This window comes from Rhineura floridana, chromosome 7, assembly GCF_030035675.1.
Source record: "Rhineura floridana isolate rRhiFlo1 chromosome 7, rRhiFlo1.hap2, whole genome shotgun sequence".
NCBI classification, from domain to species: Eukaryota; Metazoa; Chordata; class Lepidosauria; order Squamata; family Rhineuridae; genus Rhineura; species Rhineura floridana.
In genome coordinates this window covers 101,177,098-101,195,495 of record NC_084486.1, presented here as the reverse complement: position 1 = coordinate 101,195,495, position 18,398 = coordinate 101,177,098, and the positions used below count along the sequence as shown (strand labels likewise).

The following is an 18,398-nucleotide window of genomic DNA, read 5'->3' as shown; positions in this document are numbered from 1 at the left end:
ACAGGAGTGAGTCATCTTGCTGCTTGTCTGATGTGTTCATTGTGGATTCACCAGCCTATGACGCACAGGTTCAAGGTGAGTAAAGTCTACCGTCTGACTCAGTCTGGCTTGAAGAAAAATCTGGTAGGTGTGACACCAGAGGTACCAAAAATGTAATAAACCTGCTAGATCTACTCAGATGACTGAGAAGGTGGTGGACTCTTCTTTCTTAGAGTTTTTTAAAGAAAGGCTAAATGGGCACCTCTCATGGATGATGTAGCACAGGAGTGAGAACCATTTTTCTTTTTCAGTTAATCTTTAGCATGGTTAGTAGAAATAAGTAAACTCAAACCCTATTTTGGTTCTGGTTAGCAAAAACAAGCCAGTTTCATAAACTATGGTCAGTGAAAATAAGTCAGCTCAAGCCGTAGTTTATGAAACTGGTTTGTTTTTGCTAGCCATAACCAAGATGGGGTTCCAGAATGGGAATGGAGCAGAACCTCCTTGTGGTCATGCCAGAGGAGAAGAGGTGAGGGAGAATATGAGCCCCTATATAGCCCCTGAGCTGCTGCAGTTTGTTCTCAGAACTCTATGGTTTAGACTGGGCCACTGAGATTTAGAAACAGAGTTATAGGTTGTATCAGCTGAGGAAATGTGGTCACATGTTAATTCTCCCATCTACCACCGTCCACTCTCCAGATATGAGCAGTCATGTCTACAGATTGTGTTTTTACACCTTGGAATCATTTTAAAGTCTCATTGCCACATGCAAGTTCTATGTGGCTAATCTTTCTTTCCAAACTGTCTCTAACAAACCATTCATATTTGGTTAGTAACACTTTCTCTTTTAATGCAGCTATTCACAAATGAGGACTTTTTTAACCATGTGATATTTTGAAAAGAATAAGCCAGAAGTATCTTTCTGTCTGTCTGTCTTTTTGTGATATGTGTGCATCCCACTTTCAAGCAGTGAGAAGTTTCACGGATGTAGCATTCATGCAAGTTTCATTCTCCTTTGGAGGAAATCACAGAGAGGATTAAGGCATTTTGCAATATTTGTGTTTATTTGCAAACATAGAAGTGGAGCATAAGGTGGAGGTTTTCTACATTAACACTCCAACAGATTCTGCTCCTCTAATAGGTTTCTAGGAGACCACCAGCACCATGGGATTGTTCCAGAGAGCAGCTCAGCTTTCTGTGTGTCTCTTTTAGCCCGTCTGACCTGTTTGTCTTTCAACACAGGGTGCTTCCATATGGGGGCATAATATAGTAAATGGGCCATTCAGATTTCACAAACAAGTCTTCGGCAACACTGTTTAAGAAAAAAAAGTACTGAATTTCCTCTGGAAAGGGTAGATCCAGATTCAATCCAGATTGATGCCAACAGTGTTGTGTGGATTCTGCAAAATAAACTGGCATGTGCAAGCAGCACCCATGCCACAATAAATGCCTACCTGGAAGCGCCCACAGACACAGAATTAGCACATTCCACAACTAGAAGGATGGAAGTGGAAGATTAGCCCCTTCCTGAAATTGCTTTGTTCTTCCAACCTTTAGTTCCTTCCTTGTAAAGTTCACAAAATGTAAGCAGTTCTACACTTTACTATGGTTGCTGGAAACAACCATTTTGCACTAATGTTTCCTGCAGCAAACATGTAGTATCCGGATGACATGCATGAGTTTAAGTGTGAGCAGAAGACCGGTACTTCAAGATGTGTGTACATCACGTGTGCTTTATGTACATCCACTTGTTTGTTTGTTTTTTAAGTATTCATATTTTACTAGCATAAAGTGGATAAAAACTCACAACTAACATATCTAGCTTCATCTGTGGCTTGAACAACATCAGAGTGGGTGCCAGGAGATCTTTCCTGGGAATAGAATTCAACAATTGTGGCACCATTGTTCAGAAGACCCTTTCTCTGGTTGCTATTCACTGTGTCTCTGACAACAAGGAGAGCCTTTGAAAATGATCAATGCAAGCTCATATGAGATAAGAAATCCTTAATATACTCAGGACCTGAACCCAAAAGTTGAGCCTTCCAGGTCTGTTGTAGGAAATTCTGGTGTTCCTTGCAGCTATCATAATACATGGTACTGTTCTTAATCAGGCATCTATTTGGATTTAAACCATTCATCATAAATGTATAGATTGTAATTTTGTGAAGAATATTCTGATCAGCTCTAGAAGTCCCCTCTCAGAACATCATATATTCCTTGCTGTGCCACTTTGTTTACATACTTTGAAATGAAAGTTTTATTGATTAGTTTTCTGCAAACATGAATTACAGACATTCTGCAGCATGTCGGTATTCATAAGCACCTTGGCTTTCATATAAACCCACTGTAAAGTCTCATATAAACTGATCTTCATGTCTTACAGCATGGCAATGTGTATTTGGTAGCAGTCATTGTTACTAACATAGTTATATGCTGAATGATAAATCACTGCAACCATGGCAGCCAGCTGATAGACTTTGCACTAACATAGATGACAATCACTGCCAGTAATGAGTTGCAGCAGGCATACAGCAGAACAATAAATCCACTGTTAAAGTAATAGATGTTCATTAGAGCAGGAGCAGCAGCAACACACACACCATAATCCGTACACCTGCTAGCCCTTTACAGTTTCCTAGGTACTGTTCTACTCTGTGCCCATAGTTTTCAAAATGAGAGGTGAAAGATCCACCTATATCATAGGCACTTGCTGGGTGCCTAATAGTATAATTGCTCACTGGGTGTAGAACTTGACAGGGGGAATTGAACACAGTTGATCTTACTAAAGGTGTTGGCAGCCTTGAATACTCATTTATATTTACAAAAGCAAACTTTTGTCTTTTAACAATTGCCATTCCTTCTACTAGCATATTCTTGTGGTTAGATGCCTTGTAGTTTGAAAGCAAAATGGAGTGGTCCCTGGGCTGCTTCGGAAATGCAGCTTACTTCTTCTAGCAGCCAAGACAGAACTGGAGCCTGGTCCTTTTCCTGAGTGAATGGATGACAAAGGTTCACAGTGAAGGAGACAGCAAGAGGTGGTGCAGCTCAGCTCAGCTCACTTGAAAGTGCTCTGAGTCATTGTAATGGACGAAGGCTTGCTTCAGGCCAAGAGTGTCTGCAGAAATATTTGGGGGGGGAAAGGTCTATGAATTGTTTCTGCAGGTGATTGGCAACCCTCTCCACCCACCATTACACTTAGAATTCCAGGGGGGGGGGGAGAGAGAGAAGCTTCCTTGCTCCAGGCCAAAATAGAACGTCCCTCATCAGGTACAGGCTACCATCACAAAGCTGGATTTTAGGGGTACTTTGTAACAATCTTATGCCTTTACATTACCAGAAATGCTATCAACATTCCCACCTATCTCCCAACTCCTTAAGGGATGTGCTGAAAGTTTACAGCGGAGTTGGAGAACTGCCAGCCTCTAGGCCAAATTTGGCCCATAGCCTCTCCTTGGCCCTGCCCCCCTGCCCAGCTGTTAGCCCCAGCCTGCCATATAAGTATTTTAAATATGTTTTTAAAGCTTTAAAAAAAAAGTTTTTAAAGATGTTTTGTTTTAATATATTTTTAAGGATGTTTTGTTGTAATATATTTTAAAGTCTGTTTTTATGATGTTTTAGAGCATTTTTAGTGCTTGTGTTTGCCGCCCTGGGCTCCTACTGGGAGGAGGGTGGGATATAAATCTAATAAATAAATAAAATAAATAAATATATCCATGTGGGGCAGGAAGGAAAGGAAGACTCTTTCTCCCCACCCAGCAGCATTCATGCAGCCTGCATTGATAGGAGGGGCTTGCCCCCCTCCAGAGCTCACTGCATTTGACTAAAGCCCCTTTCATTTGAAGCAGAGCTCCGTAAAGGGTTTGTCATCACTCAAAAGGATGTGATGTGCAGCAACAGCAGCTGGAGAGACTGAAAAAGTATGTAAGTAGTTGAGAGGCTGCTGAACTTCAGGATATGATGGTTACATGACAGGGCAGGAGAGGGGAATGGAGATTGCCTGAAGATTGGTTATATCAGGTGTGGGAAACTTTGGGCCCTCCAGATGTTGCTGAACTACAACTCCCATCAACCTCAGCAAGAATGGCCAATGGGATGGGAGTTGATGGAGCTTTAGTTCAGCAACGTCTAGAGGACCAAAGGTTCCCCACACCTGGGTTATAGTTTAAAAACATATAAAGAGTCAAAACTGCGAGCTGTTAGAGATTTTCAAACCTGACCACACAATTCCTTTACCATTGCTCTAGCTGGACTAGATTGGAGTGGCTCAGATATTGCAATCTCTTTGCCTGACATTGCAGGGAAAGAAGATTTGTGTAGGGTGTCTTTTTTTTTTTTTAAGCTTTTGCACAGGGATATTCTTGGCAGTTCTAGAGGAGGTTGTATGTGCCTTTACAGGAGTAAACGATGAAGGGCCGTTCAAGAAAGAAAGTGAGTCACAGGAGTGTGGGAGGGAAGAATCATTAGGAACTGTCAGACCGGTGGGTGTGAGGAAGGCTTGCTGGCCTGTGTTCAGGCACCAATACAGATCAGATATGTCAGGTAAACTCCAAAGGGATGTTTTTGTAAAAACAAGGTCCTGGAGAGAAAAGTCTTGCCTTATGTTTTAATTCAAACTGAAACAAATATTAATTTCTCCTTATTCATATCCATGTTTCAGTTTCTGTTTCTGTATTTTTGACAAAGCTTGGAAAATAGATCTGGATTTTGAATTCCTGATCAACAAAGGGAGCTGGCACACTACAGATTGATGGTTAAAGCATATTTACAGGCCTGAAACTTCATATGTTAGGGATGCCTTGTGCATTCCTAAATTTGTACATGGAACAGCGATGGCTTGTTAACAGGGTGGGGAACCTGTTTCCACCCAAAGGCCACATTCCCTTTTGGGCAACCATTTCAGGTTCAAATGGCAATGATGGGTAGAGCCAGAGAGAAAAGGTAACATTTACCTTTGTGCAGTAGGCTAATTTCTGCACATACTCCTTTCAATCCTCCATCCAGACAAGCAAGAGGCATGATTGGAGTTCAAGGATCCATTCCAGCCAGGCAAAAACACTAGGAGTATGAAGCAGGACCAGTGAGGGGTGTGGCCTGGAGAGAGTCCAGGGTCAGATGGAGAGGCTTGGAGGTCCACATTTGGTCTCCAGGCCTGAGATTCCCACTCCTAGCCTACGCAAATGTAGCTGCAAATGGCTATGGCTTCCTGCATACATGGGAGTGGGAAAGCAGTGTGCAAATTGTCATGTGTTATGTTCTACATGTGGTGCTCACATTTACTGTAATTCCTGCACAGAAGTCCCTTCAATGTAGGGTTTTCATCATATATGTGAAGGCTGAGGCTGAGTTGGGAACAGGAAACTGGGGAACAAGTCAATATAGTCAGGGTAGAAGACTAAGCCAGAGTCAACAGATTAACCAAGAGGCTGGATCACGCAGCAAGCCAGAAACCAGAAGACAAGTCCAGCTAACTTGGTCCAGTCAGCTCCTCAAACAGAGGACAATTTCAAACAGAGAGGGAGTGGGGGGCCTCAGGACTCTCCCTAGGCCACGGCCAGGGCCGGCAGCAGAGGGTGGCCAGGTTAGGCCTTGGCTGAAGGCCCCCTGAAGGGCCCCTCCTTAGGGTGGGTGGGTAGTACTCCTTTCCATGATCTGCAGCATCATCAGCTCTCACCCCTGCCATGGGTCGCGGAGAGGGAGCTCCCAGACACTCCTCCTACTGCCACGCAGGCCCCACCTACCTCCCCCTTGACATAAATGCTAGTCGTGCTGTGGGTGCAAGTGTGCCATCAACCAAGATGGTGGCCAAGGTTTACCTAAGGGGCTGATTCCCCTTCTGCCATCTTGGTTGATGGCAGGGATGCACACAAGTAGCATGCTTGTCTGCCATCAACCAAGATGGCGACAGAGGCATCAGTCCCTTAGGGAAGCCTTGGCCGCCATCTTAGTTGATGGCAGGTTTGCGCCCACAGCACAACCAGTATTTACATCAAGGGAGAGGTAGGTGGGGCCTGCGCAGCAGTAGAGGGAGTGTCTGGGAGCTCCCTCTCCGCAATCCATGGCAGGGGCAGGAGCGACGCTGCAGCGGATTGTGGAAAATAGGTGTGGCATGCCTGCAGGTGCCGGGGCAGGCTGGTGCCCAAGGGCCCCAGCATGCCTGGCGCCGGCCCTGGCCACATCCCTCACCAGTCCTGCTTTGCACCCTCTGTTGCTGCCGTTGCCTGGCTGGAATTTGTCCTTGAACAGTGAAAATGACTCTTCAGTTCCTTGTGTCTCCTCTCATGATGGTCCAGAGAGTTCCCAAATGTATAGAGCAGATTTTTTAAGGGGCAAAGGGGTTGCAGGGGGGAGAGATCAGCAAAAAATGGGGAGGGTTCCCATTGGTGGGAGCATCCTTGATTCTCCCTCCAAATGGAACCTTAGTTAGGATCTAAGCCATTTCTGACAAGAGTATTAATATGTGCTGGGTTTCTAATTTAGGTCAGCAGCAGCTCCTTCCCCAGGTGCAGGAGGAGCTCCCAGTCCAGGAGCAGCAGGAGTTCCTCTCCAGACCAATGTGACCAGCAATCGTAGGCTGCAGCAGACGCAAGCGCAAGTGAATGAGGTGAGCTGAGCACAAGGGACTCGGCATTTTCTTTCTTGAGATCAGTGGATTTCACGATAATGATTGAAATTGTCTGCTAAATGACACATCAGTCTTTATGCCTGTTATGGAAATATATATATGCAGAGATCCTAAGCTGTCTGAGCTGCATGTGTGCCAGTTTGCGTATGTACCTTAGAATCAGGTTTTTACCCTGCATGTAGATCACTGAGACTTCAGACTTCGTAAAAGAAGAAAAGTTACTTTATTGATAGAAATACATAGTAGATAGGAAAGGCATACCTAGTTCTAACTAACTAAGTTGGAGGCACAATGCCCAGACTTGGGTATTGCCCTCATGGCTCAGGAGAGAGAGAGAGCAAAAACAAAGGTGTCTCCTCTCTCCTCGGACAGTCGAAGAAGAACAGAAAGGAAGGGATGTGCTCAGCTTCCCTGAGCACATCAGTTTGCAATGGAAGGAAGTTAGGTGGAGAAGAGCACAAGTAAAGGTAGGCAAGCCTTGTCAGCTGGAGGACCCTAACTCTATCTTCCTTCTGGAATACAAACAAAAGAATCCAAACAGGAGTTGCTCTTGCCCCGCTTCCAACAATGCCAGTTTTGAGCTTGCCACTCATCTAGCGTGAACAGTCACTGGCCCAAGGAGACAATTTCTGTACTGCTGTTGTATTGTGGCATACTCTTTTTCTTATTTCCCTCAGGCACTAAGCCTGCAGTCCTAACTCCACTTACCTGTGAGTAAGCCCTGATTATTTTCATAGGATGTACATCTGAGTAGACATGGCTAGGATTACACTGTGAATATATGTGTATATACACATAAAACCAGCCAAGTGAGCAGCTGTTGTGTCTCAGGTTCTGTGCACAGTCTTCTCTGTCTCAGTCTCCTTACTACCTTAAAAGCTCCAGTCTGCTTAAGATAGAACTGCACACATGCACCAGGATATAGCAGTGCTGTCATAGCGTTGCCAGATCAAGAAAGTGAACCAAGCCAAGCAACAGGCATTATGTGGTCAAGGAATAAAGAGTTTTACTTAGGTTGAGAGTTGTTGCAAGGACAGTCAAGGAATCCATAGCAGAGAATTCCAAAATGTATGCAAAACTGATAACCTAGGAAAGTGAGCAAAGCCATAGAGCACAGTCCAGATCACATGAGCACATTAGGTGGTCAAGGAATTAAACATGTTAAAAATACTTTTTTTACAGGGCGGGGAGACATTACACAAAAGCAGAGAACTCTCAAAACACCAGTACAAGCACTCTTTTTCCTTATACACATACTCTCCCCCTTATGCAATCAAATGCTTGCTCTCATGCACACCTATGGACAACACAAACAGGCACAAGAAGATTCCAGTGATCAACACAGACTCGCACTCCTTCATGCATAAATAGACAGAACAAGCATAGTCAGAAACCTTTCTCATCCATGTACATGATGCAGGAAACATTGGGGGGGAGAGAGACACACACAAATAAAACTGATCCACTAAGGTGACAGTCATATACACACTTTCCTGGGAGTAAGTCTCATTGACTTAAATGGGCTGAGTAGGCATTATAAGACTACTCTGTGAATCACCAAGAACCTTGGGGTGGGCACGCACCAGCTATTTGCACCACTGCTGCCATCACTGCCAGCCATCTAGCTCAAGGCTCAGCCTGCTGCTGCTACCACCCACCAGCCTCCCTTGACTTTCTTCTGTCTGCCAGAGCCACCACCTCTGTCTCACCATCCCTCGCTTGCAACCACCATCACATGTACAAGAGAATGAGCAAATCTGCCGGCAGGTCAACAGTTCCTGCTTGCTGCCTGTCATCTGACTTCTCTTCTTCCTCACTGATGTTGTCTGCCTTTCATCTTCTTCCCACTATCCAACACCAAGGAGAGAGATGAGAGCCAAGTTACATTTTGACCACACCTGCACAAATGCCAAATTCCACCAGCTGCCTCCTGCCCAGTAAGCATGTATGTCCAATGCACGCATGCACTTTTAAAAAAAAATTATTTTGTCTTGTAGGACATCTGGCTAGAACAAACTGCAGCCATGACAGTCCCTCCTCCCTGCTGTCAGTTGATAGTACTAAGCAGTGAAGGCAACATAGCGATATGCTGCTGTACCCATGTGGTGCTCTGTGCTGCTGCTGCTGCTGTCTGCCCTCTGTTTCCTGCAAAATACTATAATCGGTATTGGGAAAATGCAAAAGAAGCATTTCCTTTGAGGAATGCATCTGGATCCTATAGGACAAGCACATAACAATTCTTGGCTATTTGCTATATGGGGAGTGGGAGGGAGGAAATGTCTGTTACAATGTGATGCCATTCTAAGCTTCTCCTTTAGGTGGTACTAAACACCAACACCATAGAAATTTATTACAGTATGTACATGCGTGTTAGTCTGTTGTATGACCCTGTAGTAAAAGCAACTCCCTGCACATACCACAGTGACAGCAATATGGCTCAACAATGTCATAATAAGGTAATCAAATTTGATTGACTATGTATCCTGTGACACCGCTATTTTGCTCATCATGATCATGTTGTCAATGTGATCCCCTTTTAGCTAGAATGGTCTAGTAAAGGGCAATGAAATTTTGTGCGAAGCATCAGAAAGGGAAATGAAACGACTATGAATAGCCAAGAACAGACATGAACAAGAAATGTATTTGATGACTCTCCAGGCCCCCTGAAAGTTTTACGTTTTGGTTTACCTACAAATATTCAGTGAAATCCTTATAGTATCTTTAGTTCAAACAGAAATGAAGCGGGCAAAACCGCCTTGAGAAAGCTATAGCAGGGTATCTTTCACAAGATATCAACTTGTAGCTAGGGTTGCCATATTCCAGTTCCACAAATCCGGGCAGGTTAATTTGCATATTATACAAATATTTGCATATTAATATTTGGATTGTCCAGTTGTTTTGTTTTTGTGCCTAGGAATTACCACCAAAAACTGGGGAAAGATGTGAGATATCTTTTTTTTTTAAGCAACATTTTCAGCCTTAAATGCCTAGTTTCCAACACTATGGAGTATTTATTGATTGATTAAGAGAATTTATATCCTGCCCTTTTGCTGTTAAAAACAGAGCTCAGCACAGCTTACAAATATAATAAAAACAATAAAAATACACAATCAATATAAAAACATAATAAAAACACAAAATAGCAACAAACATAAAGTAAGTCAGGGCAGCAGCACGGTTAACCATAACATATACAATATATTTCAGAGATGTGGTGAGTGGAGAAAAACAAGCCAAAATGTTAGGAAAAGGAGTCTTTCACACCACATGCTCAGTTCTAAATACTGTTGCAGCAAGTTTTACAAGTTCCTCCAGTATTCCACTGGTGCAGGCACTCAGACATTCAAAGTATCTGTATGTTTCTTAGGTTTTATAAAAGCAGAGCTTTGCTTAACTCAGAATTTCTCAACCACATCTACACAGGTTCCACCTCCATACTCAAAATGAAACTGGGCCTGGAAGTGTGCAACAACCCCACACATACCTTGCTAATTAGATTACCAATGCCAGGATGTCTGTCTTATTGACTACTCTCCTGCTTCCCCACCACCACCACCGGGCAATCAGAGCTTGGAAAAGTTACTTTTTTGAACTACAACTCCCATCAGCCCCAGCCAGCATGGCCACTGGATTGGGCTGATGGGCGTTGTAGTTCAAAAAAGTAACTTTTCCAAGCTCATGAAAGACCCAGTCCTGGGCTCAGAAAGAAAATAAGTATCTGGTCCTCTTCAAAGTACTGATAAGCCTCTTGTTTTAATTAAAATAATAATTATAAATTCTTGCTCTTATCACTAATGGGAGTTAATTATCTTGCATGTGCTGCTGTTGCTTCTATGGCTGTAACGGAGTGAGGTTAAAGATAAGTGAAATGCAAATAGGAAAAAAAAACACAGAAGGCAGTAACTCTTTCCTAAATGTAATATCATACCAACCGCAACAAGATTCCTATGAGTAAGGCAAAAAACTAAGCATCTCACAACCAGTCAGGATTCCTAACCAAAAATATGATAAATGAAGAAATATGTATATAAGCATGACTATCAAATATATTTATTATTTACACAAACTGTAAAGATATTTATAGTGCAATCCTAAATTTATTTATTCAGAAGCAAGTCCCAGCGTATTCAGTGGGGCTTACTCAAACAGGGACAGAACTGCAACCTCAAGTGATAAGCAACTTCATTCACACAACCCAAAATTCCAAATCATGCCACTTTACGCTGTTTTGCAACTGTTTATACTTGTTTTATGGTCACTGGATTTTAAATGGCTTTATTTCTTGTTGTGAGCTGCCTTGGTTTCCAACCCTACCTCACAGGGGTGTTGGAAAAACTCCATACATGCACACGCACACACAGCAGATGTATAAATACATACAGCCCATATAATAGTTTATTGTCAAACCAGTTGGTCATTGCAGAAAAATCAGTATTAGTTTTTAAAAAATCAGTATTACTTTCCTACAGAATAAAAACTGTAATACCTAAGTAAGCCCTGCCTACTTGCTTTAAAATTGGACTGGAGACAGAAAGAGTTAGAACACAAACATAATTCTTTTTTACATTCACTCCAAAGTCCCATTGATTTTCAGCACATTCATAACATGTCTACTCAAAGTAAGTCCTATTGAATTAAATGGGATTTACTTTGGGCATATGGGATTAGCATTGCTTTTACAAAAAGCAAGTATTGGGTTTGGGAAGGTTTTCAAAACACTGCCCAAGGTCTGACTCCTGCACACAAGAGGAAAAAAAACTGAAATGTATATACTTACCCAATTTATGAGATTTTCAGATAAACGGGGGGAGGGGGTGTGAAACCACCATTTTGTTTTCTAGACACTGCCTGAAGTCAATGAAACTGAAACACAATCCCTGATTGGCTGCAATACTGAATGGGCGGGGTTAAAGCTACAAAGTGCTATAGTACAGTACTGTTTAAAGAAAGATTTAACAGTCGAGGGGGTGGCTGTTGTTTGTATGTATATCTGGAGAACCAGACCACCTAGAAACTTAATTTTTTTTAAATTAAAGCTGAGAATCCGGGCCACGGAAGGGGCTAGCCGGGCGCCGGGTGGCATGCATAGAATCCGGGTAAAACCCGGCTAGCCGGGCAATATGGCAACCCTACTTGTAGCCAACTAAGCTCTACTTAGAGGAGAACCACTGAAATTAATGAACTTAAGTAAAGCATGCCCATTAACTTGAGTGGGTCTACTATGAGTAGGCCTAGCACTGGATACAACCCAGTGATTCTACACCTTTACCTACAATTCCAGTCTACAACATTTTGTTATCTTTTGCTGCAGAAATAAAAGTTTGTCTATACTGTGCTATCATTACATTAACAGTAAATGTGGGTGTGTTGGCCCATTAGAAAACATCCAAAGTTGGTATTAGGGCATTACCTTTGTTAGGCCAACCAAAATGTCATAAAATTGTGTGCAAGCTTTCAAGTTCTCTAGAACTCATCATCACTAAATGTTAAAAACCCCAAGGAGCGGGTGAAGAAAGAAAAGGCTGTTAGTGTCAGTGCTTATTTGCTAATAAACTTGCTTAGGAATGCAGCCTAAGCCATTTAGACAATCAATCCCCCAGCGCTCTCGTGAGCCCAATTTGGTTGTTTCTCTTTCCTGCATACAGCAAATGCATAGAGGGGATGTTGGGACTGTCTGTCCCTGCCAACCTTCTCTCTGACATCATGGCTTCCACCAGCTCCGGCCTCCTGACCTCTGTATATTTGCATAATGTCTGAGCATGCTTAGTCTCACCTTTTGGACATTGCACAAATGTGCAAATGTTGGCAGCAAGGCTGGTGAGTCTATACATTCACTATTCACATCTAGGGGAAAGACCTTAATAGCCTCTGGTGTTGATATTAACAGACCTGCCTTGTGCAAAGTGCCCTGCACAATAAGATAATGTTGTGTTTCATCTTATATTTTAATTATTGCTCTTGTTTGTTTATCCAAGTGCAAAATGAGTGGTTATCGAAAGGCTTTTGGAACTGTTGGTTCCTAAGGATGGGGTTGAAGAAGGTGTTGTATTGTTTTACTGTTTTATCTATACTATCTTAAAGTGAGTTTTGAATTATTCCAATTGTATATTTAAATGGTTTTATTATTGCACATAGTTTAATCGTATTTTAATGTAGATTTTTTTGTTTGCTTGTAATTATATGTACTTTTATATTTGGAAGCTGCCTTGAGTTCCAGTCCTTGGAAAAAGAGTGGGATAAAAATAAAGATAATAATAATAATAATTACCACTCCAGTGTTTAACAACTAAGCTCATTGAAATAATTGGTATGCTGATTTCAGGTGGTGGATATAATGCGAGTCAATGTGGACAAAGTACTAGAAAGAGACCAGAAGCTTTCAGAGCTTGATAACCGGGCAGATGCATTGCAAGCTGGTGCCTCGCAATTTGAAACCAGTGCAGCAAAGCTGAAAAGGAAACACTGGTGGAAAAACTGTAAGGTAAATCTTACTATCGTATGGTAAAATTAGGTCTTATTTCCAGAGAAATGAATGCAAAGATTATCAATGAATATGCCATTAGAAATGCTAAGATACATGTCACTTGTCAGGGACTCTAGGGTTTGAAATAGGAAAGGTATAGGCTGAGGCTATGAACACACTAGTCGCCTACAGCAAAGTGTTTCCATTGGGCACACCTGGAGGGGGATCAGGTTGATCTGCCGATCAGCTGTGAAATCTCTTTGAAGCATTTTTTTAAAAAAAACAAGTGAAGCGGTAGATGTAGAAATACTCACTGTGATTTAAATAGAAATGCACTAATCTTGGCATAGTGGGGAAGGGTTTTACCAAGTGATCTGTGTGCTTGCTAAGTCTGCTGCCCAGGTGCTCACTGTTGATGTGCAACATTAAGGCTGCTGCTGTCCCTTCTTAGGGTTCACTGGCTGTGTCCACACAGCAGTTTAAAGTGGATTCAGTGCCTTCTATGTGTGCATGTTTTCCCCGTCATCCAAGCAGCAGCCCACACACACCCTCCATTTAATTCAGATTTTCCTGATCCATCGATAATACCGTAAGAAAAAAAATCCAATATATAATTGCACATTACCCAATATGTACTGAAGCGCATTGTGTGGGCAGATTTTTTTTTATGTGTGTGGTGACATTTTGCTGGGTGCCATCTGTCACCACACACACTATGTCCATTGGTGAGGTGCTGTAGGGGTTGGGAGCAACACACATGCATGTTTCTTTGTTTAACCTGTTTTGTGCAAGACTGCTATGTTGGAAAACTTGTATCTCAAAAATAATAATCATAATTGGCTGCTGTGTGCATGCCCACAATAGATCTCAGCTTTCTTGAACTGATGGAGAGGAGGGGTTACTGGTGGGACCAGGTATGACATACACTTTTTTAAAAAATCTGCTGTTTGTACTAGTCTGGTATATTGGAAAAACTATATCTCAAACATCATCAAAAATTGGCAACACACACAAGTAAACATATACCTCCACACATGCCCGCATTGGACCTTATTTATTTATTAATTTGATTGATTGATATCCTGCCCTTCCTCCCAACAGGAGCCCAGGGCCTACAAGGGCCTAAGCATCTGGACTGATAACTATGTTTTTTCCTTCTTTGATTTAAAATAAAAGAAACTTAAAACTTAAAGACAAATAGTAGGGCTGGGGGAAGTTAGGAGGACCATATCATTTATAATTTATTATATTATTAGTTTGCATTTTAATGTTATTTTTGGCTCATCTCATTATTAATCATTAGTTGGCTTATATACATATATAAGGAGGTGTGAAAATTGGACAGAGAAATATCAATAATTTAAGATATGCAGACAATACCATACTACTAGCAGAAACCAATAATAATTTGAAGTGAATGCTGATGAAAGTTAAAGAGGAAAGCACAAAAGCAGGACTACAGCTGACAACAGAAGATTTATGCAACTTTAAAGTTGACAATGAGGACACTGAACTTGTCACGTTTAATCATTACATTGGCATAATCATTAACCAAAATGGAGACAATAGTTAAGAAATCAGAAGAAGGGTAGGACTGGGGAGGGCAGCTATGAGAGAACTAGAAAAGGTCCTCAAATGTAAAGATGTATCACTGAACGCTAAAGTCAGGATCATTCAGACCATGGTATTTCTGATCTCTATGTATGGATGTGAAAGTTGGACAATGAAAAAAGTTGATAAGAGAAACCTCAACTCCTTTGAAATGTAGTGTTGGAGGAGAGCTGTGTGGGTACCATGGACTGCGAAAAAGACAAATAATTGGATGTTAGAACAAATTAAACCAGAACTATCACTAGAAGCTAAAATGATGAAACTGAGGTTATCATACGTTGGAATCATAATGAGAAGACATTACTAGAAAAGACAATAATGATGGGAAAAACAGAAAAAGAGGAAAAGCAAACAAGAGATGGATTGATTCCATAAAGGAAGCCACAGACCTGAACTTACAAGATCTGAACAGGGTGGTTTATAACAGATGCTACTGGAGGTGATTGATTCATAGGGTCGCCATAAGTCGTGATCAACTTGAAGACACACACACACTCATTTCGATTGTTATCCCTATAACATCATTAAGTTTATGCAAATATATCACATTGTTTTAAAATAGTTTCTAAGTTAATTGAAGTTGCTGTAATTTCTAATATTATCTTTGTTATATCTTTTCTTTATCAGTGTATTACCTCATTATGCCATTAAGCTTTGTACATCAATAAACCGGTGTATTCATTTCAATTACAACCTGGAGTTTGTAATTTTTCCTATGGCTACCATCTCTCTGTAAAAGCTGACATCAATGCTGAAATTCAATATCATCTGAGCTCTGCGAGTCCCGCATTATCCCGAATGAGGAGGAGAGTGTTCAAGGATTGGGATATTCGCATGTAAATACTTATTTACAAAGCCATTGTACTACCGACCTTACTGTACGCCTGTGAAACATGAACTATTTATAAACGCCACCCAACTTCTTGAAAGATTCCACCAACGCTGCCTCTGGAAAATTCTGCAAATTACTTGGGAAGACAGATGGACTAATGTTAGCATTTTGGAAGAAGCAAAGACTACCAGTGTTGAAACAATGATCCCTCAATATCAACTTCACTGGACGGCCATGTTGTTCAAATGTCTGATCACCGTCTTCCAAAGCAGCTACTTTACTCCCAACTTAAGGATGGAAAACAGAATATTGGTGGACAGCAAAAGAAGTTTAAAGATGTTCTTAAAGCGAATCTAAAAAAATGTAGCATGAACATAGACAACTGGGAAGTCTTGCCCATGAACATCCCAAATGGAGGTCAGCAATTAAGGTGCTGTGGACTTTGAAGAAGCACAAATACAGGGCAAACGGGACAAATGAGCTAAGCAGAAGGCACGTCAAACAAATCCTCATCGCAACCGTCTTCCATCTGGAAACCTCTGTCCTCACTGTGGGAGACTGTGTGGATCCAGAATTGGCCTCCACAGTCACTTACGGACCCATTGTTAAAGACCTTATCTTGGAAGACCATCTTACTCTGTCACGAGTGATCACCAATGAAAAAAATGAAATGACTGAGCAAAATCAGCTGGGATGGAGAATCCAGTAAGGGTTAATGTATAGGCCAGAATTTGGCATGGTATTCATGAGCCCTCATCAGATCCATGGATTAACTACTTGTATCTAAAAAAATAAACAAAAATTGGTGATGCACACATTTAAACTTACACCAGCACACATGCCCACACTGGACCTCAGTTTCTAGAACTTGGGAGGGTGGGGAAGTACTAACTAGAGGGAGAGGACAACCATACACAGTGAGAATACATCCCATCAAGCACCGTCCTTTATTGTGAACAAATGTGCATAAAAGTGGACACTGAAAAATCAGTTCTGTGTGACTCATGTGTGGCTTCACACTCTGGTGTGTACCCAACTTATATTTTACAGATCCTGTACAGATCCTTTCAGCGGCTGTTATGGTTCTTTTCATTTTCTGTGCATTCTTGTTTATATGTCAATCATTTTCAGTACCAGAACCAAGTTCAGTACTATCTCTCACACAAAAGCCTCTCCTGGTTTTCTTCATTTTGGCAGCCTGATTTTGATGGGAGGGAAACTTATGGTTTTTGCTATCATTAAATGATTGGGAGTCAGAAACCCCTTGCCAATCTGCTGCAAATTGCCTAGAAGCTTGTCATCTGGAAAACTGTCTGCACATGAAGAAAGTAAACAGCCTCTAATAGCACAGGCAAAGCTAATTTTTCTCCATTTTCTTTTCTCAACTCTCTCTCTAGATGATGATCATCCTGGGTATAGTATGTGCAGTCATTGTTATCATAATTATAAGTGAGTAATCTGATTTTTATTTTGACTCATCTTACCATTTCATTTCATGATTATCAATGAACTGAAATTCGGTTGAACAAAGTATTTTACAAGGACTTCTATTTGAAATCTCCCGGCACCCCTTCTTCCCCCACCTACCCCAAAAACTCCCACACCTCACCACCACCACTTCTACAATGAGACATACTAAGTAATGCTGCTTTTATCCATTCTATAAGTGCTTAATTTTCTCAGAGGTAAAGGGAAAATCCCTTTTCATGATTAAGTAAAACACTTGCGTAATTGTAAAAGCTCTAATCTTGGTTTTAAAATCAACAACAAAAGTCTTTCTGAATCCAGGGTTAGCAGGGTCAGTCATTAAATTACCTCACTGTTGCAAAATTTGGACAAAGCCCTTCTGATGGCTTGGTAAACATAGATTATGAAACCTGATACCTGGAAAACTCAAGATGCATTGAGATTTCATCGTAACAAGGTGTATCGCGAGGACAGCAAAATATTTATTTTAAAATTACAAACCCACATGAAGCATGCTGTTAAAGCAGGAGTCTGGCATATTTAGAATATGTCATTTCACTTGAAATTGTAGATCTATCTTGTAGGGTACCCGTTACAGTCCTATAACAATGCAATCCTATGCATGCTTATTTGGAAGAAAGTCCCACTGTGTTCAGTGGGACCTGCTCCCAGGATTGCACCTTGAAGGTGATATGTTAACAGTAATATAGCAGGGCTGGGGAATATGGGGCCTCCCAGATGTTGCTGGACTACAGATCCCAGCATTCCTTACCGTTGGCTGTGCTAGGTCAGACTGATTGGAATTCCAGTGGGCAGGGGTGGCACCAGGCATGACTGGACCCTTGGGCACCAGCCTGCCTCAGACCCATGACACTCATCTGCACACACCACCTACCTCTCCTGCTGCAGTGAATGCTGTGCGTGCTGTGCACACATGCCTGCCATCAATCAAGATGGCAGTGGGGGCCTAAGGAACTGGTTGATGTTATGCGCACGTACGTGCTTGTCATCAACCAAGCATACACCACAATGGGAGAGGCAGGTGGGGTGCCAGTGCGATTGTATGAGGGGGGCCTGGGAGGAGGGCCGGCTCCAGGAATGCCGGGGCCCTTTGGCATCAGCTTGCCCTGGGCCCCAGTGTGTGTGTGTGCGCGCACCTGTGCATGCATGCACGCAGCCCCCCCCACACCCCACCTACCTGTCTGCTGTCTTTTACCATTGCCCTTAACAAAGATGGCGGCCGCGGTTTCCCTAAGGGGATTATGCCTCTGCCGCCATCTTTGTTGATGGCACATGTGCGTGCTACACATGCGCATCTCTGCCATCAACTAAGATGGTGGCAGGGGCTTCAGTGCCTTAGGGAAACTGTGGCCACCATCTTCGTTAAGGGCAATGGTAAAAGACAACAGACAGGTAAGTGGGGG

General features: G+C 42.1%; 1 protein-coding gene across 1 annotated transcript; it reads left to right on the top strand.

Annotated features, from left to right (window-relative positions):
• The first annotated feature begins 461 nt into the window (after positions 1-461).
• Positions 462-16,964, top strand: LOC133389693 (vesicle-associated membrane protein 2-like). Its single transcript, XM_061637721.1, has 4 exons — positions 462-508; positions 6,457-6,580; positions 12,924-13,082; positions 16,905-16,964. Exons 1-4 carry the CDS (start codon positions 462-464, stop codon positions 16,962-16,964), a joined length of 390 nt encoding a protein of 129 aa, XP_061493705.1.
• Positions 16,965-18,398: the final 1,434 nt, after the last annotated feature.

Coding starts and splice junctions, on each gene's coding strand:
- LOC133389693 (XM_061637721.1), top strand. CDS start 462: ATGGGAATGGAGCAGAACCTCCTTGTGGTCATGCCAGAGGAGAAGAG. Junction 509..6,456: donor GTCATGCCAGAGGAGAAGAG/GTGAGGGAGAAT, acceptor TTTCTAATTTAG/GTCAGCAGCAGCTCCTTCCC. Junction 13,083..16,904: donor ACTGGTGGAAAAACTGTAAG/GTAAATCTTACT, acceptor CTCTCTCTCTAG/ATGATGATCATCCTGGGTAT.